Raw genomic sequence first — 26,513 nt, 5'->3', positions numbered from 1 at the left:
ACTAACTATATTTTGGCCTTATTACATAATAAATCCTCCATTTTATAAAGACAACAACAATTTGATACTTTTAGATTGAACCCCTAAATTTTATTTTACGCGATTAAGCAATTTTCTTTAATCGGTCACTCAAACGAAAAAATTAAAACACGAAAATTTCACACAATTAAATTCACACATTATATACACACAAAATAATATTAAAATATTTTTCAGACTCGAATTTATAGTTCCGAAACTATTATTCCGATTAAGGTTAAAATTGGGCTGTTACATTAAGCACAAGAGGACTATAATGATTCTCAACCAAAAATAAGCCCAAAGGCCCTAGAATGTGCCAAATGGTCTTAGGACATGGGAGAAGATCTAAAATCTTTGGAAGAATCTGGAAGGTCATGGATGACACAGAACCTTGTGGAGTTCAATAGAATCTTCCGAAAATTCTATAATAATGTAGTATTGCATATATTAATCTAGGATAGTGTAGGATATTCTAGAGACTTGGTATCAACCGTTAGTTTCAATCAATTTTAGTTGTAGAATTAAAGGGGCTTGGCCTATATAAAAGAGGCAACCCGCCTTCACTTGTAATTAACTTCTTTTAGGATTCTCCCAAACTTCTTAATGTTTAATGTGCTTGTTTAGGTCCAGAGGTTCGCTAGTTCTCTCCAAATTAGATCAAGGCTAACTTAGGAATACGTTGATGCAAGACACAAGACTAAAGTCACACGTTGATGGAATTAAAGTCTCAACTTGTAATAAATGGGTTTCTTATACTTTGCTCTTATTCCTAATGATTTTTGACAATATAACCTTTTAAACTAAATACCCATCAAAATAAATTGCTAAGTAACTATTATTGCTTATCTTTGAATTGTTTTTCTTTGAATTGGAGTGAAAATAGGTGAAGTCAGCAAGCATATCTGACTTTATCAAATAAAAATGACATAATATCAAAATAATCCCCATATTTTATCAGATTTTCATGATAAAAATTTTAATTTTAATTTTATTTTTTTCAATTTATATTAGAGGTTTTAAGTGAAAATAAATTAGTGGAAACTACAAGTGAATATGCACATGTTAGTGAATTTTCTTTACATATTTCACTTTTTGAGATTTTAAAATTGTTTATAAATTTAGTTACGGATATGTCAACTAATTTTTTTACTAATATTATAATATTTTTTAATAAGGTAATATTTTGTGCAAATTAAATAAAATATTAGAAAAATTGTAATAATTTTTTAATTAGATAATATTTTGTGTTATTATGTAATTATTCAAAAACATTACAGAATTTGTAATATTTTGTATTGATTGAGTAAAGTTTTGTATTAATTAATATTGCATAAAACATTATAAGATTTATAACATTAACATTGTAATAATTTGAGATTAAAAAATGTTTGTGTAATCACACAAAAAACATTATAAAAATTTAATAATTTAGGATGGGTAAATAATACAAAAAAAATTCATATAATTAAATAATACTTTTCAAATATGTAGTGCAGTTTAATTGGTAGGTTCAGCAGGCTCTTCCACTATTTAAAAATAGTAAAATTCTTTAAAAAAGAAATTTACAATAACATTTTTATAATTTTATTATCAATTAGTAGTAACTCGAGCCTCTCACTCTGGCCAAAATCACTTTGCAACATCGCGAGTGATTCCAAGCTTCCAACCAGGATAAAACACATTCATTGAGACTAAAAAACATCAAATGTTCTTATTGACATATACTTTGATATCACTACGTAGTTTGACATTACACAGGAAGTCAAGGTAGCTACAAGGATTCGTGTAATATAACAAGTGTTCATCGAAAGAACACGAAAAAAAAAGAGAGGGTTTTGTTCGGTTCACGCGATCTCCATGTACAGTGTACGTAAAAGATTAGATGCGCACAAATTAACGGGGCAGATTCAATAATACAGTGTGGTATCTCTTTCATTCTATGCAACATGAACTGCAGACAGCAACAAAAACAGTACAGAAAGAAAGAAAAACGATTAGCATTGAAAGGATCAGTCCAGTACCGCTATAATTGGTGACTTAGCTATCCAGATCAACATCGACTAGCAATGCTTTGTGCACCATCTGTGATTCTCCCGAAACAAACTGGACTAGAACGGATTACCTTAAAGTGCCATCTCAGCCTGCAATGCAGCAAGTTCATCTTCCTCAGCAGTATGCTTCTGAGGAACAGGACGAGCTGGTTGTCTGCCAGCAGGCACCTGGACTGGAGCTGCTGGAGCAGTTGTTGCTGGCTGGAGAAGCTGTTCTTCCAACTCAGCACCTTCAAGTTCTTCAAGTTCTGCTTCCAATTCATCCTGCAGCATTGAAAGTTTCAGAGTCATTTTTCGATGCGAACAAATGCTAGCCATGATAGGTGTAAACATAGATAATAATAGAAGGTAAGAGAATAAGAAGAGAGTGTGCATAAAAGAAAAGTACTGACCTCATCAAAATCAGCTGCAGCTCCAATAGGAGTTGAAAGTGCATCCTGAATCTGTTTCATGTTCTCGGTTTGTTCATTGATCTCATCCATTGTTTTGTCAACATCATCTATATTACTGTAGAGAAGCCATTTGAATAAAACAAGGAAAATTAGGCACTGCCTGTCTGTGCCTCATGAAGGACAACTATAATAAAGAAAAATATTAAAAGCAGATTTCTAGCTAACAAAGAACAATATTGATCACATACGTTGCTTTCTGCATTGCCTTCATTGCAGATGCTCCAGTTCTCAAAGCATCTACAGTCTCGGTTGTGGCTTTGGCTCCTTCTAACATTATCATCTGTGGAACAGTAGACGTTGATATATACCAATAAGTATAGCATCATAAGAAATGTTAAAAAATTCAAGAAAAGCTTTTGGAGCACAATTAAAACGCTAAACAGGAAAAACAAAACAAAACAAAATCCAAGCTCACTTGATCATGAATACGAAGCTGGAAGTTTCCAAGCTGTTCTATTTGCTGTTCATATAGTCTCTTCCTCTTCAAGCACTGTACAGCCGCTGCTTGATAGTAGTAACGATGAGTGCTAAGAGTTAACTAAGTAAAGTTGGCAATTAATGTATTCAACAGGGTTCTAAATTGGCATAAGTCAGATGATAAACAAATACTAAACCATTTCATTTATTTTCCTACACAATGAAAATAACTTCAAAAGTCAGAAGTACATAGACATGAGCACATCACAGATAAGAAATTCAGAGTCATATGATATGATAAAGCTCAAGGATGTACAGTTATTGAGGTATCAAAGGACCCCAAAAGATAAAGCTTGCAACGCTGTAAAACATTTGAGTTCTTTTTCATTTTTTCCTTCAGGGGCAACTAAAAAATTCTTTCCTTCCTTTTGGGGGACATAAGCGGGACGGCTGAGGATTATTATGGGAAAACATCAACAAAAGTTTCTAATATAAATACTAAAAGAATATCAATAATTTATCATGATAATTCTATTATACAGAATTTCATATCCATTTCCACATATTTATACTGAATCATCAAGAAACCAAACGAATTAATGTAATTTACAAGGTCAAAAGTCAGCCAGTTCCATTGATCATCGATATGTTTTTGCAACAGAGAAAATCAATGAAAACTAGGAAAACAATAACTATATTTGCATATACATTGCAACCATACCTCTCTTGTTTCTTGCTTTTGCAAGTTCCTTCGCCTTTTCAACCTCTGCAGCTGCTTTTTTCGCAAGTACTTTTTCTTTTTTCTCTAACATTTCAAGGGTCTAGATGATAGAGATCAATATAGGATCCCATTACGCAAAACGTAGAAAAGAAGCAATGTAAGTCATTCAGTGGAAACAAATACAGACTGCATTTTGCATTTTGCAGCACCAGACGAAATAAAAATCACTAAAATTAAGATTCTTAAAATTTTGCAATTATCCCTAATACACAACAACTATAACCAAACTTCTAAATACAGAAAAGATCACAGTCCATCATAGCATCAACCTTTAGCGAGATCAGCAAGGAATAAGTATACACAATAAAAGAGATATTCATTCCTTTTATCTTTGAAACCCTTCTCTTCAACTAAATAACAATACTAGATAAGTTGTTCTTTAAGTATAACAAATGAATTCCATATATATTAACCAGTTTTGGGTCAGAAAACTATTACATTTATTGCAAAAATTTCACGTCCAAGTTGTCAACCAAAGTAAACAACTACCCCATCTCCACCAAGTGTCTGATTTTCTGAAGGACTGATCTACTAGGCGGATAAATTTCTCTTCGTGCATCTTAGCCAAGTAATTTAATTTTCTTTCTTTCCTTCTGTGTATGAAATTTTTATTCAACTTCAATGTTATTGCTAGCGACTGACAACAAATCAACAACACTTCCGAAATGTAATCAAACAATATAGGAATTCAAAACAAGGAGTTATCATAAAATTCCATAAACCCGTCAGCCATCAACTCAATTCCTTCAAGCAAATTCCTAAAACAATAACCAGTCGTCAATTAACGAGTCATGACTACAGAAGTCAACACACCGAAATCACCAATTTTCAAATTTTTGAACTCGAACAAAGCAAGAGAAATACAAAAATAAATAACTGGTTTCCCAATTAAAGTGAAAAAACAAAAGAAAATCAAATACTACACCTCGTTTAATTTATCTAACGTGGTTAGAGCATTTGTTTCCTGCTTAGGTTTCCTGAACAGTCGATTAAACATGATGAACTCTTTGAGATCAAAATCCCCGATCGCCTGTTCAACAACAATCACCAAAACGATAAGATCAGATCAAAACAAACATAATAAAACAATCAATAAATCACTCATAACAGGAAAAGAAACAAAAGAATCAATAAAAAGTAAAGAATATTACAAAAAGGGGGAAATGTTCTAACCTGTAAAACTTGAGATTTTAGAGATTTGAGGGATTTGAGGACTTTGATTTTGATTTTCCCTTTTTTTATTTTGCTTCAGCGTGTTGTTTTACGAGGGAAAGAAACTGTATTAGCTTTGCCTCGTCTTCACGACGGTTTAAGTTGTCGGCTTTCCACGCGGCAGTCACTAGGTCGGTTTAATGGAATAGATAGGGCCCCGTCTGCTCCATACATATTATACGCCGTCGTTTCAGTGCTGCAAAATTAAAATATGGTATTTAAGCTTTAGTTTTTTAATATGTAATAGCATTGACTTCTTTATTCTTTTATGGACTTTTTAAAATTTTCTAAACGAGTTTGAAATGGGTTTTTAATGAATTTTTTAATTTATTTAAGATTGAAGTGTTATTTGATAAATTAAAAAATTTATGTATTATTTTATGAATAAAATATTTTATATCGTTTTAAATATTTCTAGATTAAAGGTTAAATATTGCACATGGGATCAACATGAGCTTAATATTAAGCACGTTTTTAAAAAATCAATAATTATTAATCACATTTAATATGTTTTTTTTATCAACTCGACTATTAGAATAAATAACTCTAGATAATAAATAAAATGCTTTTTAATTCTTCAATTTTACTTTTAATCACATTTGTATTTCTATAAATTTTGAGAATGACTTTAAATCGATTAACGGTTGAGTCAATTTTTTTTACTTTAATATATTTTTAATTGAATTTATCAAACTAATAAATCAATAAATCATAACCTAACTCATTCAACTACCAGTTCAATATAAAATAGACTGAAAAAAATTAAAACCTTTGATTCACAGTTCGAGATTTAATCGATGTTATTATTATCTCTTTTCCCAAATCGTAATTTAAAAATAAAATTAAAAAAGGAACAGTCAATTGTTGATGCAAATATTTTTCCAGCCATGAAATTCCTCGCAGGGTTACTTGTTTCAATCCTAATATTTTTTCATGATTCAATAGTGATCTTTCTTTTTATTCGATGTTTTTAAAATCGGATTAAAGGATGAAACTAATCAAATTTCCAATTTTTGATTTGATTAGTACAAAATAAATAAATTATTAAAAATTTAAAATACATAACTAGTTAAACCAAAATATAATCAACTAATTAATTAAAAATAAACTTTTAAAAAACATAAAAACCCCTAAATTATAATCCTCAAATTATAATCTTCATTTTAAATTAACCCTCAAACTCTAAACACAACATCAAAATCAAACTATCAATGTTATAACTGAAACATCGAATCTTATGACAATTAAAATAAAAATTTTAATACAATATCAATATTGTAAAAATAATTATAAAAATCTTAATTTTAAAATTTTTAATTTTTTTACTTTATTTTTAATTTTTAGTTATAAAAGTCATCCGATGTTTTAATTTTTTTAAAATTTAAATAACATGACAATAAATTTTCCACATCATTTAATGGCTTCAATAATGGAAGGTTCAAAGACCTGAATGACATATCATCAGTAATTTGAGAATATGTCGTTCAGAAGCTCATGGGGATGTTTGATAAACAATTAGCTCCTATTATCCTTTACACTATTAAAATATTTGAATATCAATCCCATCGATATCATACCAAATCCCATCAACTGAATCATATTTCAAGAAATACATGACATCTAAGTCATAATATAAGTAAAGAGATAAATTCATTGATAAGAACAAGAAAAAACGTGAGCAGTGATTGGATTATAAAGAAAGACTCGCACAATTCCAATCAAAATCAATCATAATAAAACTCATAAGATCACATAAGATGGAACATGAACCAAAATACTCGAGGCCTTCGCCGAGCAAACAAAGGCTCAAAAATTTCAAGGATATGAATCCAGACACAATTATATCAATATGGATAAAGAAATGAATAATCAGATAAATACAGTTATTTCAAACCTCACAAATAGATAGATAAAAACTTATTCGGCAGCGATGAAGCAGAAAAGAAATTTGTAATGAACCAAGAATTAAGCTTAACAAATATCGAAATCACATAATATTTAGCTAACAAAACTTCCAAGTTCAACTTGAACCTTAATACCAGTGGATAAAAATAAGTATCATAAAACATTACAAAAAAAAGGGGGGGAAAACACAGACTAAACCCATAAAAGCTTCAAACAAGACCTTTTTTCAATTGCATAGCTCTTACTTCTCGGATGAGTTAGGTCCCCTCTTTTTGCCGAATCCCACCACTGCAAAAACCAGAGATTTAACATAGATCACGTATCGGTCGGGAAATCAACCTGCTCGTTACTTGACTAGTTTTGCTACTATCGGGGTTGGAAATATAGGTACTTAGTCAATGAATGGCAAAAAAATGCACCATTTTCCACTCTTTGCTCAAAAGTAATGAATCGGGAAAGGTAAGTCAGATTTTTGCTCACCCCCAACCCGATGATAGAGCATTGGCTCCCACCCCGCCCCAAATCCCATTTCAAAAAGGAAAAAGAAAAACCAATCCTATCAGGTCAAAACCCGTCGGTTTAGGGTTTTTGCCATCTCTATTCAGACGTAAATTACTAATCAAAATCAATGAACATACATACACATAGAACAATTCCATTAGTTTTCAGTGAAAATCCCAACAGTAATTAACTATAAACAAACACATAAACATGGTTTCTTTTTAGCCATGGAAAAAAAACCATCAATAAGATAATATTCGTATCATTTTATCCAAATTGAAGACGGAAACCACAACAAAAAAAATTCAAAGGAAATGACAAGAGGGAGAGAAACAATAATCACCTGCAGTGACGAAACGACGGTTGTATTGCATCCTCTTGTAAGCGCGGCCACGGGGCTTCTTCTTCTTGTCTTGCTTAGCCACTTTAGGTGTTTGGCCTCTTACCTTACCGGCACGAGCTAAAGATCCATGAACCTTACCTGAAATAAATCAACGCGATTCAAAATAAACAGTGTCACAACACACAGTAAAAAAAAACCCTAAGTAATAACAAAGAGAAAGCTAAGTGAGAAAGCTTTTGAGATTTACCCATGGCGGACTTGTCGAATGAGTGCTCCTTGGTTGCTGAACTGCGGATTTTTTGGCTCCTTGGTTCGCCTCTCGCGGTGAGCAGGTATAATAAAGCTTAGGGTTAGGGTTTTGGTAAGTTTATATAGCGTTGATTATTTTGGGCCGGGTTAAGACCCGATAAGGTGAAAGCCTTTAGGTTAAAATATGCTTTAAGTCCCAGGACTCTTTACACATTTGAAATTTAATCCCTTATTTTTATTTCTTATGATCTGTGGTGATTTGAAATAGAAAAATAATTGGTAACAATGTAAGCAATAAAAGCGTTTTAATAAACATGAATTTATCAAAAGAATTTTAACAATGTTAAAAATATTTAGTATTTTCGTATATTTTAGGTATTTCACTTTTTTTGGTCGTATAAGTAGAGAAATTTGTTAATTTGTAGCATATCTTTCGACCAAAAAAATAAAATAGAAGAGATGTAACAAAATTTTCTGAATTTTATTGCGACCTTATTATAAAAATTCATCTAATTTTGTTGCTTTGCAATTTTCGAGATATTCCTGAAAATAAATTTAATGAGATGAAAATTTGAAAAAATCATTACTCAGAATATCTCCTTCAATAGCAGAATAAATACACTTCGTGCTTCAACCCATTTTCTTCTACATAAACAACAATATTAATACCAATTAAGCTAAAACAGTTGATCAATTCAATATATTTGATTTATTTCCATAGGCAACAATTCTTTTTTATATTTCCAATAATATGAAGTTATAATCTTACAAGAATCCTCTAAATATATTTTTTTAAAATAAAAATACTCATATCCAACACTTACACGTTGAGTCCACATAACATGAAAATAAAAATGGAGTTCTAATACAATCTTTGTATAACGAATTTGCAATGGACTTGCAAATAGCTTTCAAAACACTAGATTGTGTCTATCAGGATTAAGAATTTGATGTAGTTTTTGTCATTATTTTGATGACCCTTTGATGTTAATGGCTACACTTCCATCATTGAAGGCCTTAGACCCAGCTTAGGGTTCTATTTCGACAACAAGAACCTCCTACAATTAAACAGAATGACAGCCATCGAACAACCGAGAGCAATTCCGATCCGTTATTAATCATGTCTGAGTCATTAATATAACTACGGGTTGTTCGCACATAACCAGGTAGTGTCAACATTAATCATGTCCAAGTCATTGATAAAACTACAGCAGTTCGTGCATAATCGGCTTATTCATGACATGAATATAATAAAGTAATGCTTCATAATGTATGGGAAACTCAATTGCAAAAAGAACCTGATTCCGCCATTGAAACATAAATTGCACCGAGCTTAAAAGTCTAAACAACGATAAACCGAATACCAAAGGAAAAACAGTTGATGAACAAAATCGTAAAACTAGCCAAAACCTGGATTTAAACTTTTCAGTAAAGAAAATGCAATGCTTTTCTTAAACTAGAGATCGGAGATTACTCATCATCGTCATCGATGACCTTAGTGCCCAAACCTTTGAGTCCTTCGGCTGGGATTTCGGCAACCGTTACCAGAGAGTAAAGCTCCTCCTTTGCATCTTCATCATCATTTCTCTTCCGAGCAATGCGAACCCTTATCCGTCTGGGGACACTTCGAATCCCTCGGCTCCATATATGCTTGTTCAGTTTAACATCAACTCTCACATCCTTGGTTCCCATGGCTTTTTCTGCAAATCTCCTGATCTCTTTTATTGCCTTGGGAGCTTTCTTCTTGAATGTGCTGTTTACAAAGATTACCAAGGACTTCATTAAAAAACAAATCACTCAAACTATGCTTGCAACCTGCTGGGATTTGATTCGAAAAAGATCCAGTCTTACACAATCATTTTCTACTCGAGATAAAACTAGGGCGGAAAATAATTGAGTTCGAAGTCGAGCACAAGAATAATCCAATCTAAGCGACCTTTAAGCAATTCGATTTTTGTCTCGAATTAAGCTCAAACTTTAAAAGGAAACCCGATCAAGTTCGAATCAAGTATTGAGCTCGACTCGTTACAATGAACATCATCAATTTCAATATAATTAGTTTAAGATTAAACCACGAATCTATTGCCGGTAACGGATAAAAAATCATGAATCTAAACCCTAAATTCCACCATTTCTTATCCACATGAAAGGCCAATAATTATGCGAACAAAGTTTATGATTATAAACAAGAAGAATACAAAAGAAATGAAAACAAATAATCGAAATATTGAAAAAAAATACAGAAAAAAAAATCTAATTTAGAACCGAAACAACAGAGATCCACAAAGCAAGTAATGAAAAATTGTGTAAAAAGAAGTGGAAAAAATCAAATTACCAGCCATGGAGACGCTTGTGAAGGTTGATGGTGTATTCTCTGGAAACAACCTCTTCCTTTCTTCCCCTTGCTTTCTCAACCATTTTTGAAACCCCCCAAAAAAGAGCAAAGCAGAAAGCTACAACACCAAAGAGAGGCAACAAAAGGAAGACGGAAGCTTGGCCAAAATATATTGATTTCTGAATCTAGGGTTTTCAAAGTTTTCCCTGTTGGGTTTTGGGTTTAAAAATCTAGCTCAAAACCATCACTTTAGGCCCAATTACTTTTATTGCTCCCATGCAACCCACTTCTTTACTTTAATATTGTAAAAAAAGGCTAAAATTTGTTCCAAGTCCCCTTACTCTTCGCTCTTTTGAAATTTAGCCCTTACTTTTATTTCAAGGAATTTAGTTCATTTATATTTTTGTTTTAAAAATGCAAATCCGGTTGTTAGCATCATTAAATGTTTTCTATTAAATTTAGGTTTATCGCAAGATATTCTTGTTAAATGACTAATAATTGATTTTTTTTCAAAATGTTGTGCCAGCGAATTTAACAGAGAATTTTAATAATGTTAACAATTAGACTTGAATTGTAAAATTTAAAAAGTAAATTAACTAAATTCCTAGAAATAAAAGTATAAAGATTAAATATAAATGTAAAACAAGTACAAGGATTTGAAGCATATTTTAATCTCTAAAAAATTAATTTGCAAAATATTTTTTATGTATATATAGGATAATTATTTGATATATATTCCACAATAAAAGGGTAAAAGGATGGTATCCTTTATATTGTCAAAATAATAATAATAATAATAAAATTATAGGATACGTGATCGTATTTGAATATTGTTTGTGAAATTAAAACTTTCTTCATTTATTTATTTGGTTTGATTAATAAAAGCACTTGAAATTGTGAATCGGGACATGTAGTACCGATAAATATTAAGGGTTTAGGACTTTAATATCTTAAGATTCGATTTTTATCTCGTATAAATCACGAGTGAGTAGATTAGAGATTTATTATAAATTAAGGGTCAGTTCTTCATTACTTTAAAAAAATGCTGTAGAAAAATGCTTTTGAAAAGTTTGGTTTAAAATTTGAGTGTTTAGCATTGCTATTAAAAAGTGATTTTGAGAAATAAAATGTCTATTTTAGACATATTATTATCAAGTAACAAATATGCATTTAAATAATATTTAAATTAGTTAATATTATTATATTTTAGTAAGAATATTAAAAAATTATTATAACTTGTTGTTAATATTTTAATATATGAAATATAAATTTTAAATATTAATTATTTATAAAATTTAATTAAAATATATAAATTATATTTTAAATATTTAAATATAATCATTAAATATTTGTAATTAATATTTTAAAAATATTTTTTATTTTAAATTAATGATTTTAACACATTTGTAATTAAGCATCAAGAAAAAAAAGAAAGTACTATGTTATTGGAGGGGTGAAAAAATAATTAAGCACCAAAAGTACTATTGAGAGAGGAAAAGCTCAAAATTTCGGCAAAAAACAACTTGTTCTGCACAGCTTTTCTTCCAAAAGTGTTTTTGGAGTCAGAAATGCTTTTTTTAAATAATGAAGAACTAGCCCTAAATCTCACATCTTTCAAGAACTGTACTAATTTAGCTCTAGATATATTCTGAGTGTTAGTCTAAAAGTGCTTTGTAATGCTTGGTTCAAATTTCAATTGTTTTGGATGTGTGTTGTTTATAATTATAGTAAATCTTGAAAAAATAAATAGTCGATTGAATCTTAACTCAATTGGCATGGGTATTATTATCAATGCAGTAGAACGTGAATTCGAGTGCGCTGAAGCATATTATCTTTTTATTTATGAGTTGGAGTGGGACTATGCCTAATTTTAAATATTGTATAAAAAAATAAATATGGTCAGATGAAAATAACAAAATTATTCATCAAATGTAATAAATCCACACATAAATGAAAAGCCCCAATTCAAATGAATTTTTTAATTTGGGAAAAAATCAGAGTTCATCATATTTAGTACCGCCTAATTGGCTCAGTAAAATAGCCATATCTATACCTTTAATCATCGCAGGCACCACCGTATTAATTGGACATTTCCGAGAAAACCCAACTTTCCCGGATTCTTGTACTTTCGTTATGCAAACCTTAAAATCTTCATGACATTCTACGTCAACCAAACCTGTATAATAATAATAAAACAAATAAATTCATCATAATTTCAAATTTCAAGCGAATCGATGAGTATATCAAATGTAAAAAATGCTTTCCACCTCTATTCCCGACGCATTCGTCGTGGATCTTGCAACAAGCGTCCAGATCGTCGCACGGTTTTTCTCCGGGACAGCCGGACCACCCTACGCCGCAATACTTTCCGTATCGGATCGCAACCGCTACATTCCAGATTTTTAAAAATTAATTGATTATCACGTAAAATTAACGATTAAAGTCCATTGGAGAGGTAAAAGAAAGTGGAGCTTACTATAACAGTTTTCAGCTACGCAGGTTCTGCTACATACCTGTGTAAATTTAAAAAGAAAATGTTAGAACTATTAATTTTTTTTAAGGGAGATAAATTATAAAAGTTAAAAAAAAAATGGAGATCGTACTTAATCGGAAATTTTATAAAGAGGTAGGGCTTTGGGATTATTATTGTTGTTGTTATTACCTGAGAATCATTGATGGCGGAGACGGCGGAGACAGTGAGGAAGACGAAGATAAAGGTAAATTTCGTTACCAAACGCACAGCATTGGGCTGCATTCTATCGCCGATTCGTCGTTATACGATCTATAAACCTTTGCTTTTTAGCAGGATTTCAAATTTTTTTTTTAAATAAAGGAATTCAAATTTGGTCTTTCTTTGTTTGAAAAAAACAGTAATGTTATTTTCTAGTGAGCGCGCTGAACCCGCGGGAGGAATTAATAAAATTACTTCAATACCCTTCCTAAGAAACTGCGAGCGAAGTTTTAGAGAGGAATTAATAAAATTACTTCAATACCCTTTCAATATGATTGAAATTTTACAAAAAAAAGGATTACAATGTAAATAGTTGAACGTGAATTTTGAAATATAAAAAGTAGAGGGATTAAATTTTTAAAAATAAATATATAAAGATTAAATTCTAAAATTTTAAAAAATATAAAAATTTATGATAATATTTTAACTAAATTTCTAAATATTAACAAAGAGAGATTTCGGTATTGTATGTAGTAAGAAGGGATAGCCGAGGTGGTTTGCTTCCCATCGAATTTTCTTGATAACAAAGTTGTAATCATTATTGATAATTCTCTTATGGTTATTGATCGAATATCATAGATGCAAGATATTTTTCATAGTAAGTAATATAAAACGATTGTTCCCACATAGAGTTGTTATTGATTATAATGTATTTTTTAAAATTAAAACTATTAAATAAATCAGCATAATAACTTATTTGCCCTCAAATTTAAAAAAAAATTATTTTAGTTATTCATTTAATTTTCATTTTTTTTAGCCTTTGAATTTGTATTATTTATCAAATCATTCCAAAATAAAATGTAAAAGTTAACGTTGCTGATGTGACATCTACGTGGCAATCCACATTATTTTCATGTTAGCAATTAATTAATTTTTTAAAAATATTTTTTTATCTTTTTTACGTTTTAAATAATTTTTATTTTTATTAAAAAAATAATTAATTGTTGTTGTGGTATCTACGTGACAATCCACATGTATATCATTTTAATAAAGCTTATTATTAACTCGAATATTAAAATTCCATTAATTCTCATCCGAACAATTAAGAACCAATTTAGTCTAATTATTGAGTTATATTCTTATGTCAATAATTTAAATTGAACTGATTAATAACAAACTTTAAATTTGACTGCCCAACTGGTCACATATATTTATATTTGAATTAATTCGATCAATTTATTTTAAACTAAAAAGCTATTCGTTCTAAACCTAAAACCGAAAAAAAATTATTTTTCTAATTTCTTTAGGTTTTGTTATATTAATAATTGATAACACTATTATCGATAAATAAAAATAAATAATAAAATATCAGTTAAGAATAATAAGAAATGAACATATAAAATTTCAATTAACTGGAATTCAGGCAATCCTAAAAAAAAATCATGGAAAAATAAATCTGTATAGAGACTAAAATTGAATAAATTAAAAAGTACAGAGATTAAAATTGATCAAATTAAAATATAAAGATTAAATTCATAACTTTCACGAAGTATAGGGACTAATAGCAGAATTTAACCATCGTACTATCCATCCAAATAGACTCATAGGTACGTTGCTTTCACCTCCTTTGACTTTCAGCAGTATATAAAATTATAAATAATATATTCCGTTGAGAAAAAATACAAAATAATATTCGAAAAAGAGATGCGGCGTGCTGCAGGAGCCAACTTTGAATGGTTATGGTTTTCGTTTGAGTAATGAATTTTCTCACTAATTTTTGTTTGGATCCCCAGAATTTAATTGATATCTAAGAAATACAAGAAAAAAAAAACACTTTCAGCTAGAAAAAGTTAGATGCAGTAATTGAACGGCTAAGGTTACGAGATTCTTTGATCAAACAAACGGGTATAAAAAAGAAACTGAGATTAGGCCCACCAAATTCGTGTTTTAGCCAATTAAATCTTCTTTCCTTTTTCTCTCCTCTTTAGCAATCTATCGTGGAAGCAACGCGTGTACTTCTCAGGCTCGTTAGTTGCCCATAACATATAAAGACTCTTTAATTTTCCTACTCAATCTGACCCAACGGACAGAAACTTTTCTGTTTCTGTTATTTTCTTGGCCTTTCTTGCTTCTTTTACTGTTCTTTATAGGAGAAATCTCTCTATATTTTCTGTGTCTTGAAGGTGTTTGTTGAAATGGGTAAGAAAGGTGAAGAAAGAGGGATGGGGATGTTCTTTGATGGGATTATAGAATCCATGCCTTTGTTTGTAAAGGAATTGATTGCTGGTGGTGTTGCTGGTGGGCTTGCAAAGACCGCCGTTGCTCCGCTTGAGCGTGTCAAGATTTTGTTTCAGGTGAGGTTTGGGGGACTTCTTTTGCTTTTTTTATTCTTGTTTCACTAATGGGTTTGCATCCATAGTTGTTTTTTTCAAGCTTAAACTAAAAGGTGAAAGATCATATTGTTTTGAGGTTGCTTATGATTTAAGCAAAAATGGGTTTATTTCTGATAATCTTGAACATCAATTAGCTGATGGTATATTGATCTTGTACAGTATTTGGAATGGCTTAGCAAAAGAAACTGAATCAGCAATCTTTTTCTTTTTCAGACAAGAAGAGCGGAATTTCACAGCGTAGGCCTTTTTGGATCATTCAAAAAGATTGCAAAAACCGAAGGAGTAATGGGTTTTTACAGGTGAATCAATAACCAATCCATTTAACATGAAAGGTTGTTACTTATCTTCAATTTGTTTACTTAGTTTTTGGGATGTCTTGTAGAGGGAATGGTGCTAGTGTTGCTCGAATAGTTCCCTATGCCGCACTTCATTACATGACTTACGAACAGTACCGAAGATGGATCATCGACAGTTTTCCCGGCATTGGAAGAGGCCCTGTGCTTGATCTTGTGGCTGGATCATTTGCTGGTGGAACTGCTGTGCTTTTTACATATCCTCTTGATTTGGTTCGGACTAAGTTAGCTTATCAGGTTAGTAGTTGAATATAAACCCAGAGTCACTCCGAGGAGTACCCGGGAAATTTCGAATCTGGCTCCTCCCCTGTGAGTTATAACACGTAAGATTGGCTAATGCAGGTTGTTGGTCCACCAAAGATTAATGTGAAAGGTCTAGTTAATACAGAACAAGTTTATAATGGCATTCTTGATTGTTTTTCAAAAACTTACAGAGGGTCAGGCCTCAGGGGTCTCTACCGTGGTGTCGGTATGCATTTCAACACTAGTGCTATCGAATCTTTTAACTTGTGTTTCGGTGGACTCATTCTTGTGGGGTTCGATTTGCAGCTCCATCGCTTTATGGAATCTTCCCATATGCGGGTTTGAAGTTTTACTTCTACGAGGAGATGAAACGCCGTGTCCCGGATGATCAGAAGAAAAATATAATGGTCAATCTGGTGTGTGGATCAGTAGCTGGTTTATTGGGACAAACTTTCACATATCCTCTTGATGTTGTGAGGAGGCAAATGCAGGTATTTCAAACTCATTTCAATCCAAATTCATGGTTGAAAAGTGATCAAACCTGGAATTTTTATGTAATAATGAGAATTCTTGTGGTTAGGTCCAAAGGCTCTTGGCATCCAATAGTCCTGAGTTGAAAGGAACAATGGAAACACTCGTTATGATAGCTAAAAATCAAGGCTGGAAGCAATTATTTTCAGGGCTGAGTATCAACTACCTTAAGGTAAGAAAACTCCCCTTGTCATCTATATTCTCGGACTTGTGTGTGTTGGATACGGGTATGTATCCAGCATGGATATGTTCATTTTTCACATACTCATGTCCTAAAATATGTCGGACACGGGTGTTGGCTACAAGTACTTCAAGAAAAATGAAGAGTTAGAACAACATAACTTTCCATTAGGAGCATTTTATTGATAATTTTGTGTCTACTACAGGTTGTACCGTCTGTGGCAATTGGTTTTACAGTTTATGACATGATGAAATCATACCTGAGAGTTCCATCCCATGATGAAGCTGTGATAGAAGTGGTAACAAATAAAGGAAATACCCAAACATCATCTCTCCACACTTAGGGAAAAAAAAGTAATATTCATCACATTTATTCTTTATATTAGCTAGCAAGGAGCTTGGCTTCAACTTTAAAATTCTTCATGTTACAAGTGATCAAATCAGGCCATCTAACCTGTACATTCCATTGTTTTAAGCTCCGAAAATAGGACATGCATAGGTTCAATTCCCCACCTAATAAATTTGTAAGAGGTGGAGCTAGCATATTCTTGGAGCAGTTTCTCCATAGAAAAATTAGATTCATAAACAATGTACATAATTTTGGGGTGTAAATCCAAAAAAGAATTTTGACTGCTGCTCTCTATCAACTTTTCAGAAATCGATATCAGTGCTGTGTTCATTTCTCAGTTTTCTGAAGCAAACATTATGTATAATATACAGTCACTTTGGATTCAATATGTGTTCATGATTCATTTATGGCTACCTAAAATCGTTCTGAGGACCTAGATTTTGAAGGATTGAGAAATTAATATGAGTGACCTTTTCTGGTCTCAGTTTACTGAAGTAAATGCCATGTATGATGTATGTATATATGTATGTATGCATATTTGTATGCTAGCCAATCTAGGTTCAACATGCATTGATGATTCATATATGGCTACCTATAATAGTACTGAGGACCTAGGTTTTGATGGATTGAGAAATATATATCAGAGCCCTGTTCATGTGTCAGTTTACTAAAGCAAACGCCATGTATGTATATATGTATGCATGCATGCATGCATGTGCGTGTATAATACTGAGGACCTAAGTTCTTAATGATATATTTGCAAAAGAAACAAATGCTCTTTTTCATCATTGCGATCTTGAATGTTCAGAAGCAAAAACTTGTTTGACGTGAACAAACATTTCAATGACTCAAAGGTTGCTATTGGATTTAAATTTCATTGAATGGATGTTTAGATTTCAATACAAGCATTCCACAATGTCTTGATGCAAGCGATTAACAATAAGTACAAAATCAAGGCCAGGTTTCCTACAGCTTTACCAGTAATCTCCACAAGAGCATTTGCCATCCTTGAAATGATGAAACCTTTTGTTGTCCCTTACAATCAACTCTCTTCCAACAATCTTGGACATGATTTTGATCGCATTGTGGCAATCTCCGCAAATTCTCAAGTTCTTAATGATCCTAAGAGGTGTCCTTGCTGGAGTGCTAATAAGACCATAAGCGATCGCTAATCGCTCGCTATGGTATTGCAAGGCTTGCTCTTTTGCCTCTTGATCAATGTCATGAAGCACATACCTTGTATCCGGCACGTATCCGGCTTCCCTCATTTGCCCATTCAAGCCTTTAAACTTCTCATTTCCTTCTCCCTTGAAAGGGTTTATACACTTATAATCACTCACTCTGTTCTTCTCCTCAATCATGTTAATTGTAGAATGTTTCTTCTTCGTAGGAACTCGGAGTTCGTTCTCACTGCTTATCGAAGGATCAAATTCAAGCAACAACTCATCGACATGATCTTCAAGGTCTATATCTCCATGAATTCGTGCAAAGCCCCGAATTGCCTGCCAAATCTCAATTGTCGGCTCAATCGGCATATTCTCAATAAACTCCACAGCCTCATTCAAATGCCCAGCTTCCCCGAAAACACTAATAACCCCTATATAATGTTCAATCCCCAGAGCAATACTATATTCATTTTTCATCAATTCAAAGTACTTTACTCCCTCCTCAACATCGCCTGCACTTGCACAAGCCGATAAAACAGCCAGAAAAGTCTCGTTATCCGGCTGAAATCCACCGTTTCTCATTTCTTCAAACAACAACAACCCATCAGCTCCATTCCCATTCACCGCGTAGCCATTAATCATCAACTTCCAAGAGGTCAAATTCCGCTCACGCATTTTATCAAACACCCTACGAGCATCTCTCATACTAGCGCATTTCCCATAAACACCTATCAATTTATTGTTCAAATCGATATCACCCGCGAACTTCAACCTTCTCAACAAATCATTAACTCTTTTGGACAATTCAAGCGAATTCGTGTCCGCACAAGCATCCAATAACGCCCCGAAATCATTATAATCCGCTGAAACGCCTTGACCCATACAATCTAAAGCTTCTTTCACCTTACCTTCTTGGCATAGCTTGATCAAATCCACATCAACGCTTTGGAATGTTAGGTTTTCAGGAGATTGGTGGTTTTCGTTTCGATTTTCAGTGTTGAGCTTCCGGGGGTTAGGCCGGTTTTTTGTGGCCAGGCGGTGGTGAGTGTTGGAACCATGGCGGCGGTACACCCTGGTGGAGTTGTTCGTTTTGGTGTTATCGGAGGCGGCGTAGGTGCATAGAGAGCTAAGCTTGTTTGGGTCTTGAGAGAAACTGAGCTTTAGTTTGTTGTTGTTGAGAGGGAAAGAGTGGTTGGTGGTGATTGAAGACTTCAAGTGGGAAGAGAAGCTTATGGAATTTCCACTGTTTTGAAGCGATACCAATGACGCCATTATTGATTTGCTTGCAGGGCCTTGTGTGTTTATGATATTTATCAAACGGTATACCACCAAAACGACAGCGTCTCCCTCAAGTTTGCGGTTTAGATCTTCTTTTGCAGGTAAATTTCTTTTCAACATTTTAAAAATAATCGAATTTTTTAACTTCTTAAAAAAATAGAATTATAAATTTTTTTACTAAAACATTAAAACATGTTTATTTTTTAAATATTTTACAGTTTTAAATTATTTATAAAATCAAATTATGTTATGTTAGCTAAAATATACAACGCAGTTACTATACCTGTTAAGGATTTCAATTTTTGAAAGATTAAATTGATAAAAAATATATAAATATTAAAAATTAAATTTAACACTATAATTTTTTCTACGCATTTTTAGTGTTTTATAAAAACTGAATAATTAATTTTTTTTGTTATTTTTCATATCTATAATTTAACAGCAAATTTTAATAATATTATTTTTTGATATTTTAACAAAATTAAAAAATTAAACAAATTTCTAGACTAAATTTTACTAAAGCGTTGTGAAACATTGTAGAGTGACATTTGGTTATAACAGTTGAACGTTTAACGTGAATTAGATAAAAGCCTACAAAAATTCTTGTAAAAAATAAATTAAAATTGGTGTCTAAATCTATAAAATTATAAGATTTAATTCTTAAAAAAAAACAAAAAATGGATTGAAATTCATATCCAGGTCATAGTTTCATTGCCGTAAAAAATAATCGCCATCTTGTAATGGCATAAAAGTTAAAACAACAAATCAATCGGCCAAATTTGGCATCATGTTTGTTTTCACCGCTTCAGCTGGGCTGTTTTAATGCAAAATATCTACCTTCAGAGCACCATTGTTCGAGACACAGAGTAGACAGAAAGAAATGGTTGTCAACTCCAAAAGGATAACTTCGCCAATGTTTCTCTAATGTCACTCTTAACGGCAAGTTCTTCATCTCACTCTTAACTAATTAGGTCAAGTTCTTTATTGCTTTTAAACTTCATTGTTTTTGAAAAGTACATGGGAAAAGTACTTTTGAAAAGTGCTTTTAAAAAATTTGATTTAAAATTAAGTGTTTAGTGTTTAGTATTGCTGTCAAAAAGTACTTTTGAGAAATAAAAAATTCATTTTAGACATGTTATTATCAAGTAATAAATATGTATTTAAATAATATTTAAATTAGTTAATATTATTATATTTTAGTAAGAATATAAAAATTTTTATTATAACTTGTTAATATTTTAATATATGAAATATAAATTCTAAATATTTTTAAGCAATAAATATTAATTATTTATAAAATTTAATTAGAATATATAAACTATATTTTAAATATTTAAATATAACCATTAAATATTTGTAATTAGTATTTTTAAAAAAATTATTTTTAATTAATAATTTTAACACAATTGTTATTAAGCACCAAGAAAAAAATACTATGTTATTAGAGGGGTGAAAAAGTAATTAAGCACCAAAAGTGCTTTTGGGAGAGGAAAAACTAAAATTTTTAGCTTCTCCTTTCCAACTCCTTTTCAGATGACAAGCTAAAAATTTCAGTCAAAATCAGCTTGTTTTTCACAACTTTTTTTTCAAAAGTACTTTTGGAGTCAGAAGTGTTTTTTTTAAGCAATAAAGAACTGACACTTAGTTAATTAGAGGGTTGACATGACCTCAACCCCTTAAAATAATTTCATTTTTCCTTTAAATCTTTTAAAATTTAAAGATAAAATTACATTTTCACTTTCGCTAAAAATATAACCTTTTTTCATGAACAAAATTTTAAACTACTAAATGGAAAAATCATCCGATTCAAACCAGTGACCTAAGAATTATAAAAATAAAAATAAAAATATATAAAAATTTGATTTAATCTTTTAAAAATTATAAAAAAATACAAGCTATTGAACTGGTAAAATTCAATTTTATTATTGTAAAAATCATAATTTAATTTTGGCCCCTTAAAAAAAATTTCTGGTTTCGCCCCTGGTGACTGACAAAATAATTAGATAAATATATGTTGTGTGTCACATATACCTTATTCTGACTTACATGGACTAGTTTTTAACAGTAAAAATATATGAAACCTCTATTAAAAAGACTAGTTTGCTCTTTAATCTAATGTTTAGGGACTGAATTGCCCATTTTTGGAGTAAAAAAGAGAAAATACAATCTGACCCTTAGTACAAGGAGAGTCATCGTACTTTTACCCATAGTTAACTTGAATCTCATGCCTCTCCATACAATAGGTATACACTTGTTTACAGTTTGATTAATGTGTTTTTAATACACTTTAAATCACATTTAAGGCCTAAGCTAAACCGATGGACGAACTTGATTAAAAAAATACTAATCTTTTGAGTACTCAATTAGAATAAAAACCCACTTGAAAAACTATAAATATGAGGGTACTAAGTTAATAAACAAGTAGGAAAAAGATACTGCAACCAGCATCTAGTTCAGTTAATAAACAACAAAAAGATATAGATATCAGCATCCAGGCAACAGCAATCACCTATGTCTAACACCTTTATTCGATATAATTTTCGAGCACGAGTATAGAGATACGAGAAAAACAGTTGAATATACTCATAGGGCTAAGTAAAAGATAGAAAGAGACTACAATTTTTAACAGGCTTCAACAACATATAGCATGCAAAAACAGAACAGGTTTAGACTATAGAATCCTAATAACAAAGAAAACTGAATCAAATGATATAATCTGACCATTCAGAGATGAATGAAGTGTGATCCATGGACTCTCCGGGGCATTCCTCATGCCTTGACGGTTTCTCCTTCCCTCCGACGAGCCTTGCAGGGTTGCCTACAGCCGTGGTCCGAGGTGGCACATCGATCAGCACTACTGACCCTGCCCCGATTTTTGCTCCTTCCCCAATCTTCACATTCCCTAATATGGTTGCACCGGCTCCGATTAAAACTCCATCACCAATCTTCGGATGCCGATCTCCACATGCCTTCCCAGTCCCACCGAGGGTAACGTGATGCAAAATTGACACGTTGTTGCCAACAACCGCGGTTTCTCCGATCACCACACCGGTGGCATGATCTAACAAGATGCCTTTCCCGATCTTTGCTGCCGGATGTATATCAACGGCGAAAACATCGGAGATTCGAGAATGTAATGCCAATGCTAGCGGCCTACGTGACTGAGTCCACAACTTGTGTGCAACTCGATGAGCCTATAATAACACAAAATTTCTAGATATTATTAGAAGGAAAATCCAATGATCATCAATTTTTTACTCTTATGAACAACAAACAATGCTTTACACAAATTCCATTTACAACATTCAATTAGCAACAAGAAAATCAGTTTTCCTGTTCATTAATCTAAAATTAAACGTGTAAAAGAATTTTAATTAATGGCGTACAAAACTTAAAAATGAGAACAGATAAATAACTAAATAAAGCTTAAAATTCCTTTCGCGAAATTTGAATTAATAAGAGGAAATTCAAAATTGAGAAATTATTTACCTGGCATGCCAAGAATCCTTTATAATTAAGTAGGCAATGAGAGAAGGAAACGCAAGCGGGATCCCTAACGCGAGCCGCACGGAGATCGGCGACGGCGGCGGCTCGAAGCGAAGGATCGGAAGAGAAAGTGTTGAGGAAAAGGTCGTAGAGAAGCGTAGAGAGGAGCGTGGAGGAGCAGAGCTTGTTGCCGAGGTGGAAGGCGAGGGAGCGCTCGAGAGAGGAGTGAGATAGGATCGTGGAGTAGAGGTAGCTAGCTAGAGCCGGCTCCAACTCGGCGTCGCGGCGTGCCTCGGCTTTAATCTGCGCCCACACCCACGCCTCGTCTTCCTCCATGGGGGTTTCCGTTGCTTGAGAAATCTGTGGACAAGAGATCGAAGAAGGATACCGGAGTTCTCCGGCCGGCATCTTTTAGCTGTGAAGACTTGAAGGGCGGAGATTTCACCGTGACGATACACGATATTATAAAAGCCCGAAGCAATTGGAAGTCGCTCGCTTAATGTAGTGCAAATAGCATCATTTTACGTTTTCTTAGGGTCATGGGAGTTCCTGGAGTTGACACGTGGAAGATTCGCTTCAAACAGTGTTTGGATATTATTGGTTTTAAAGAAGAAAAAAAGGGACTTTGGTAAACATGATTATCATATATTAGTTTTTGTGGGTAAAAAAAAAATATTTACAAAAATTTTATTAAAAAATTGAATTTTGAGGGATGTAATAAAATATTTATGATTGGAAAATTGAATCGGAGTAATGGATTATACGGTATAAAGATTAAGGTCTCTTTTAGCTGGGCCAAATAGTTTATGATGATTGTCAGAGGCCCATCGTGATCATTTTAAGATTCAACTTTGTTTTCTAATTTAAATGAAAATTGGGTCTATTTGAATATCGATGGTTTTGTAAGACTTGAGGATGATTTTGTTTCTGTAGGAGGAATTGTGTGAGATCATGTTGAGAATTAGATTTGTAGCTTTAGTAGATTCTTGGGGAGTTGTTCTGACGTTGAATTGTGTGACATCTTAAATGGCTTAGATATCTTCATTGACCGACGCCATAATAATGTGCTGATTCGGACAGATAGTCAAAGTGGTTAATGCCAGAAATGAGAGGCTCACAGGAGGACTAACTCTGCTCTGATGAGGAGAATTCTTCAGCGGTTTTCTCGGTTTCAACAGTGGAATATCTATCATATCTCTAGAGAAGAGAATCTAGAAACTGATAGACTGGTCAAATTGGTTCATTTAGATAGTGAATGACTATAGATTTTTTAAATATCCCTATTTGGGGAAATGGATTATTTGATGTAATTTATCTTTAGTTTCTTTTTTATAAAAAAAAAAGAGTATAAAGATTTAAAGTAATAAAAAGATAATACAAGTACAAAAGTTAAAAGAAATATTAAGCTAAGATAAAAACACTTTCATATTACTATTCCTTTAAAAAATATTTTTTAATTAAATAGATGTAAAATTGACTTTAAAAATCTAATTGATGTCTTTTAACATTTTTTTTTACCGAAGGACCTAATTATTATTTTTAAAATACAGAAACTTTTGTCGCCTTTTGTTATTATTTTAATTATTTGCATAGCTTTTTTTATGCGTTAAGTATGGTATGTAGGTGTAAAATTTAGTGAATTCTTTGTAAATTACGTCATTTTTCTCCTTTCTACCCGATTTTTAAAACTTATATCAGGAATCAAATTTTCATTTTATACCAAAGTCAAAGTACGAGATAACTGCTGCCAACTCAGCTAGTAGCTGGAATTGGAGGAGATTTTTGTGGCTTAAGGATGTTGTTGTTAGTTCTTCGAGAAACTTTCCGATTGGGACAATTGTGTGACTCATAAACTTTGGAAAGTCCTTAAAGCTGTTAAGGTCTCTTGGCATAAGTTCCTTTGGTTCCCTCTCTATGTGCCTAAACCCTCAACAATTGCTTGGTTGGCTATCTTAAACAGACTTTCCACTCATCACAAATTGCTTAATTATGGTATAGTTTTTTTTTTTTTTTTTGTTGTTGTTGTTGTTGTCTGTTATGTTTCCACTCTCAAGGTTTGTGGCAACTTGTTCTGGTTTTTATGGTATCAGGAGGTCTGTTGGTATGTGACTTCAAGAATTTAACTGGATAATTTCTTGTTTGAAAGATAAGTCATTCTTTGTCTACACGCTCAAGCTTGGATAGAATACAATTGTGTTCTTTATTTGGCGTGAAAGGAATAACAAGCTTTTTGAAAATTTTTCTACTTGAAGTTTTGTTGAAAAAAGTTAAAGATGTTGTGCGCCTTCGTCTTAGTGGTAAATGTCCCACTGATTCAGATTGGTTTTTCCCAAAAAGAGAAATGCTCTGTTTTATTTGACCCATGGGTCCAACAAAACCAAATCATTACACAATTAACAATTCTAATTAAATTAATATTTTTTACTATTTAAATATTTAAATTGACTAGAAAATCGAATTTAATAATTTAAATGGTACCGTAATTTATTTAATTAAATTAAATATTAAATTAATGGATTTAATAGAAATTAAATAGAATAAGAATAGATTTTAATAGAATTCTCTAATTTCTATTTCGAATTTCGAATCCTAAAACTAAAATAATAATAAATAAACAGAGAGCTCTTGTTCTTATTCGAAACGCCGCGTGATCTTTAACCAATTCTGCGCTTCAATATAATTACCAGGAGTAACCGTTATAGCCTGTTTCCAATACTCAGCGGCTTGCTCGAACCAAGCCTCCACTATTTCAAAATCCCCCTATCGAATGGCCTGTTCTCCCCGGTTGAAATAGGCGGTTCAATTCCTTCCCTTAGAATCGTACTTGAGAGTTTCCTATCTCATACGGCTCAGCAGTCAATTCTTTTGGTGTCCCATTTTTTTACCCTACCATATATCCAATTGAATGAATTTTCTCATAGATCTATCGATTTGTCTCGGGTTAACCAAAAGGGGTTAATTACATGAGTTTCAAACTCTAATTTGGATTAAATTAATAATAAGTTTTATCTTTTCTCCCACATCCAGAAAAATAAAGCATAGACATTTCGAGGCTGTCGTCTGTTAGATTTTTCTGAAAGGTAACTAGCTCAGTTTCATATCATATAGAAATTTATATAGAATCCTTGAAAAAAACTTCTTCCTCCTAAAAAAGACTTACTGCTACACCGCTGCTCAATAACTTAGGGGATTAACTGTATTACATAAATCGATTCCTAATTTTCATCTCATATCATGACATAAATAAGCAGTTCTTATTTATTGTATTGGCTCAAAACCTCGTTTTTTGGACGACAATAACCGATTATGTTTGCAATAGAGTTTGAGAAATGTATAGGTTAGGTTTCTGGTTTTGGTTGCTGTAATCTATTGTGTTTCTTGGCTTTGTATAGGTTCTTAGTGTACAGTTTATTGTGAATTGTTGGATGTAGCTGTAATCTTCTCATTAGATAATACAACTTACTTATCCAAAAAAAAAGAAAAAAACACAAAGATAAAACATTTTCATAATTCAATAAAAGAAAAGAAAGAATCACGTTTTGTTAAAATTTCACAATTCTTTATTATCTAACATTGGGCCTCCTTTCTGTCAACAC

General features: G+C 32.1%; 7 protein-coding genes across 8 annotated transcripts; 1 reads left to right on the top strand and 6 right to left on the bottom strand.

Annotated features, from left to right (window-relative positions):
* Positions 1-1,706: 1,706 nt before the first annotated feature.
* LOC107931992 (vacuolar protein sorting-associated protein 32 homolog 2) lies at positions 1,707-5,126 on the bottom strand. Of its 2 annotated transcripts, XM_016863922.2 has the most exons (8): positions 4,896-5,126; positions 4,648-4,752; positions 3,663-3,762; positions 2,940-3,025; positions 2,713-2,804; positions 2,465-2,579; positions 2,144-2,336; positions 1,707-1,972 (listed from the first exon to the last, which is right to left on the bottom strand). In XM_016863922.2, exons 2-7 carry the CDS (start codon positions 4,717-4,719, stop codon positions 2,145-2,147), a joined length of 657 nt encoding a protein of 218 aa, XP_016719411.1. In that variant the 5' UTR covers positions 4,720-4,752; positions 4,896-5,126; the 3' UTR covers positions 1,707-1,972; position 2,144. The 2 variants fall into 2 exon arrangements, with proteins under 2 accessions (XP_016719411.1, XP_016719412.1); XM_016863923.2 differs by having other exon boundaries at positions 1,707-2,336; positions 4,896-5,056.
* A 1,773-nt stretch (positions 5,127-6,899) lies between these two features.
* LOC107932076 (40S ribosomal protein S30) lies at positions 6,900-8,139 on the bottom strand. The gene is made up of 3 exons (XM_016864020.2): positions 7,931-8,139; positions 7,684-7,821; positions 6,900-7,127 (listed from the first exon to the last, which is right to left on the bottom strand). The coding sequence occupies exons 1-3, from the start codon at positions 7,932-7,934 to the stop codon at positions 7,081-7,083; spliced, it is 189 nt and encodes a 62-aa protein (XP_016719509.1). The 5' UTR covers positions 7,935-8,139; the 3' UTR covers positions 6,900-7,080.
* Positions 8,140-9,217: 1,078 nt separating this feature from the next.
* On the bottom strand, positions 9,218-10,510 carry LOC107932075 (60S ribosomal protein L31). The gene is made up of 2 exons (XM_016864018.2): positions 10,268-10,510; positions 9,218-9,685 (listed from the first exon to the last, which is right to left on the bottom strand). Exons 1-2 carry the CDS (start codon positions 10,348-10,350, stop codon positions 9,403-9,405), a joined length of 366 nt encoding a protein of 121 aa, XP_016719507.1. The 5' UTR covers positions 10,351-10,510; the 3' UTR covers positions 9,218-9,402.
* A 1,663-nt stretch (positions 10,511-12,173) lies between these two features.
* Positions 12,174-13,152, bottom strand: LOC107932049 (probable phospholipase A2 homolog 1). The gene is made up of 4 exons (XM_016863987.2): positions 12,930-13,152; positions 12,744-12,780; positions 12,535-12,654; positions 12,174-12,443 (listed from the first exon to the last, which is right to left on the bottom strand). The coding sequence occupies exons 1-4, from the start codon at positions 13,020-13,022 to the stop codon at positions 12,262-12,264; spliced, it is 432 nt and encodes a 143-aa protein (XP_016719476.1). The 5' UTR covers positions 13,023-13,152; the 3' UTR covers positions 12,174-12,261.
* Positions 13,153-14,617: 1,465 nt separating this feature from the next.
* LOC107932077 (mitochondrial carrier protein CoAc2) lies at positions 14,618-17,270 on the top strand. The gene is made up of 7 exons (XM_016864021.2): positions 14,618-15,292; positions 15,545-15,630; positions 15,714-15,921; positions 16,027-16,153; positions 16,234-16,418; positions 16,508-16,630; positions 16,845-17,270. Exons 1-7 carry the CDS (start codon positions 15,134-15,136, stop codon positions 16,980-16,982), a joined length of 1,026 nt encoding a protein of 341 aa, XP_016719510.2. The 5' UTR covers positions 14,618-15,133; the 3' UTR covers positions 16,983-17,270.
* A 561-nt stretch (positions 17,271-17,831) lies between these two features.
* On the bottom strand, positions 17,832-19,492 carry LOC107932078 (pentatricopeptide repeat-containing protein At2g15690, mitochondrial). Its single transcript, XM_041109407.1, has one exon. It carries the CDS (start codon positions 19,423-19,425, stop codon positions 17,962-17,964), a length of 1,464 nt encoding a protein of 487 aa, XP_040965341.1. The 5' UTR covers positions 19,426-19,492; the 3' UTR covers positions 17,832-17,961.
* Positions 19,493-21,921: 2,429 nt separating this feature from the next.
* LOC107932018 (serine acetyltransferase 5) lies at positions 21,922-23,490 on the bottom strand. The gene is made up of 2 exons (XM_041109406.1): positions 22,921-23,490; positions 21,922-22,625 (listed from the first exon to the last, which is right to left on the bottom strand). Exons 1-2 carry the CDS (start codon positions 23,323-23,325, stop codon positions 22,134-22,136), a joined length of 897 nt encoding a protein of 298 aa, XP_040965340.1. The 5' UTR covers positions 23,326-23,490; the 3' UTR covers positions 21,922-22,133.
* Between the last annotated feature and the right edge of the window lie 3,023 nt (positions 23,491-26,513).

The sequence above is a fragment of the Gossypium hirsutum genome, chromosome D13 (assembly GCF_007990345.1).
Source record: "Gossypium hirsutum isolate 1008001.06 chromosome D13, Gossypium_hirsutum_v2.1, whole genome shotgun sequence".
Taxonomy (NCBI): Eukaryota; Viridiplantae; Streptophyta; class Magnoliopsida; order Malvales; family Malvaceae; genus Gossypium; species Gossypium hirsutum.
The sequence above is the reverse complement of the archived record's forward strand: the minus strand, read 5'-3'. Positions and strand labels throughout refer to the sequence as shown.

What these genes read in the sequence shown, in the direction of transcription:
- LOC107932078 (XM_041109407.1), bottom strand. Translation starts at nt 19,425, where the DNA reads ATGGCGTCATTGGTATCGCTTCAAAACAGTGGAAATTCCATAAGCTTC.
- LOC107932076 (XM_016864020.2), bottom strand. An exon ending in CCGTCGTTTCGTCACTGCAG is followed by an intron (nt 7,128 to 7,683) that starts GTGATTATTGTT and finishes TGGTTTTTGCAG; the next exon opens with TGGTGGGATTCGGCAAAAAG.
- LOC107932077 (XM_016864021.2), top strand. Translation starts at nt 15,134, where the DNA reads ATGGGTAAGAAAGGTGAAGAAAGAGGGATGGGGATGTTCTTTGATGGG. An exon ending in GTGTCAAGATTTTGTTTCAG is followed by an intron (nt 15,293 to 15,544) that starts GTGAGGTTTGGG and finishes TTTCTTTTTCAG; the next exon opens with ACAAGAAGAGCGGAATTTCA. An exon ending in TTGTGAGGAGGCAAATGCAG is followed by an intron (nt 16,419 to 16,507) that starts GTATTTCAAACT and finishes TCTTGTGGTTAG; the next exon opens with GTCCAAAGGCTCTTGGCATC.
- LOC107932049 (XM_016863987.2), bottom strand. Translation starts at nt 13,022, where the DNA reads ATGCAGCCCAATGCTGTGCGTTTGGTAACGAAATTTACCTTTATCTTC. An exon ending in CGTAGCTGAAAACTGTTATA is followed by an intron (nt 12,655 to 12,743) that starts GTAAGCTCCACT and finishes TCTGGAATGTAG; the next exon opens with CGGTTGCGATCCGATACGGA. An exon ending in CGAATGCGTCGGGAATAGAG is followed by an intron (nt 12,444 to 12,534) that starts GTGGAAAGCATT and finishes ATTATTATACAG; the next exon opens with GTTTGGTTGACGTAGAATGT.
- LOC107932018 (XM_041109406.1), bottom strand. Translation starts at nt 23,325, where the DNA reads ATGCCGGCCGGAGAACTCCGGTATCCTTCTTCGATCTCTTGTCCACAG. An exon ending in AAGGATTCTTGGCATGCCAG is followed by an intron (nt 22,626 to 22,920) that starts GTAAATAATTTC and finishes GTGTTATTATAG; the next exon opens with GCTCATCGAGTTGCACACAA.
- LOC107932075 (XM_016864018.2), bottom strand. Translation starts at nt 10,350, where the DNA reads ATGGTTGAGAAAGCAAGGGGAAGAAAGGAAGAGGTTGTTTCCAGAGAA. An exon ending in CACAAGCGTCTCCATGGCTG is followed by an intron (nt 9,686 to 10,267) that starts GTAATTTGATTT and finishes CTTTGTAAACAG; the next exon opens with CACATTCAAGAAGAAAGCTC.
- LOC107931992 (XM_016863922.2), bottom strand. Translation starts at nt 4,719, where the DNA reads ATGTTTAATCGACTGTTCAGGAAACCTAAGCAGGAAACAAATGCTCTA. An exon ending in AAGGCAATGCAGAAAGCAAC is followed by an intron (nt 2,580 to 2,712) that starts GTATGTGATCAA and finishes GCTTCTCTACAG; the next exon opens with TAATATAGATGATGTTGACA. An exon ending in CTGCAGCTGATTTTGATGAG is followed by an intron (nt 2,337 to 2,464) that starts GTCAGTACTTTT and finishes TCAATGCTGCAG; the next exon opens with GATGAATTGGAAGCAGAACT.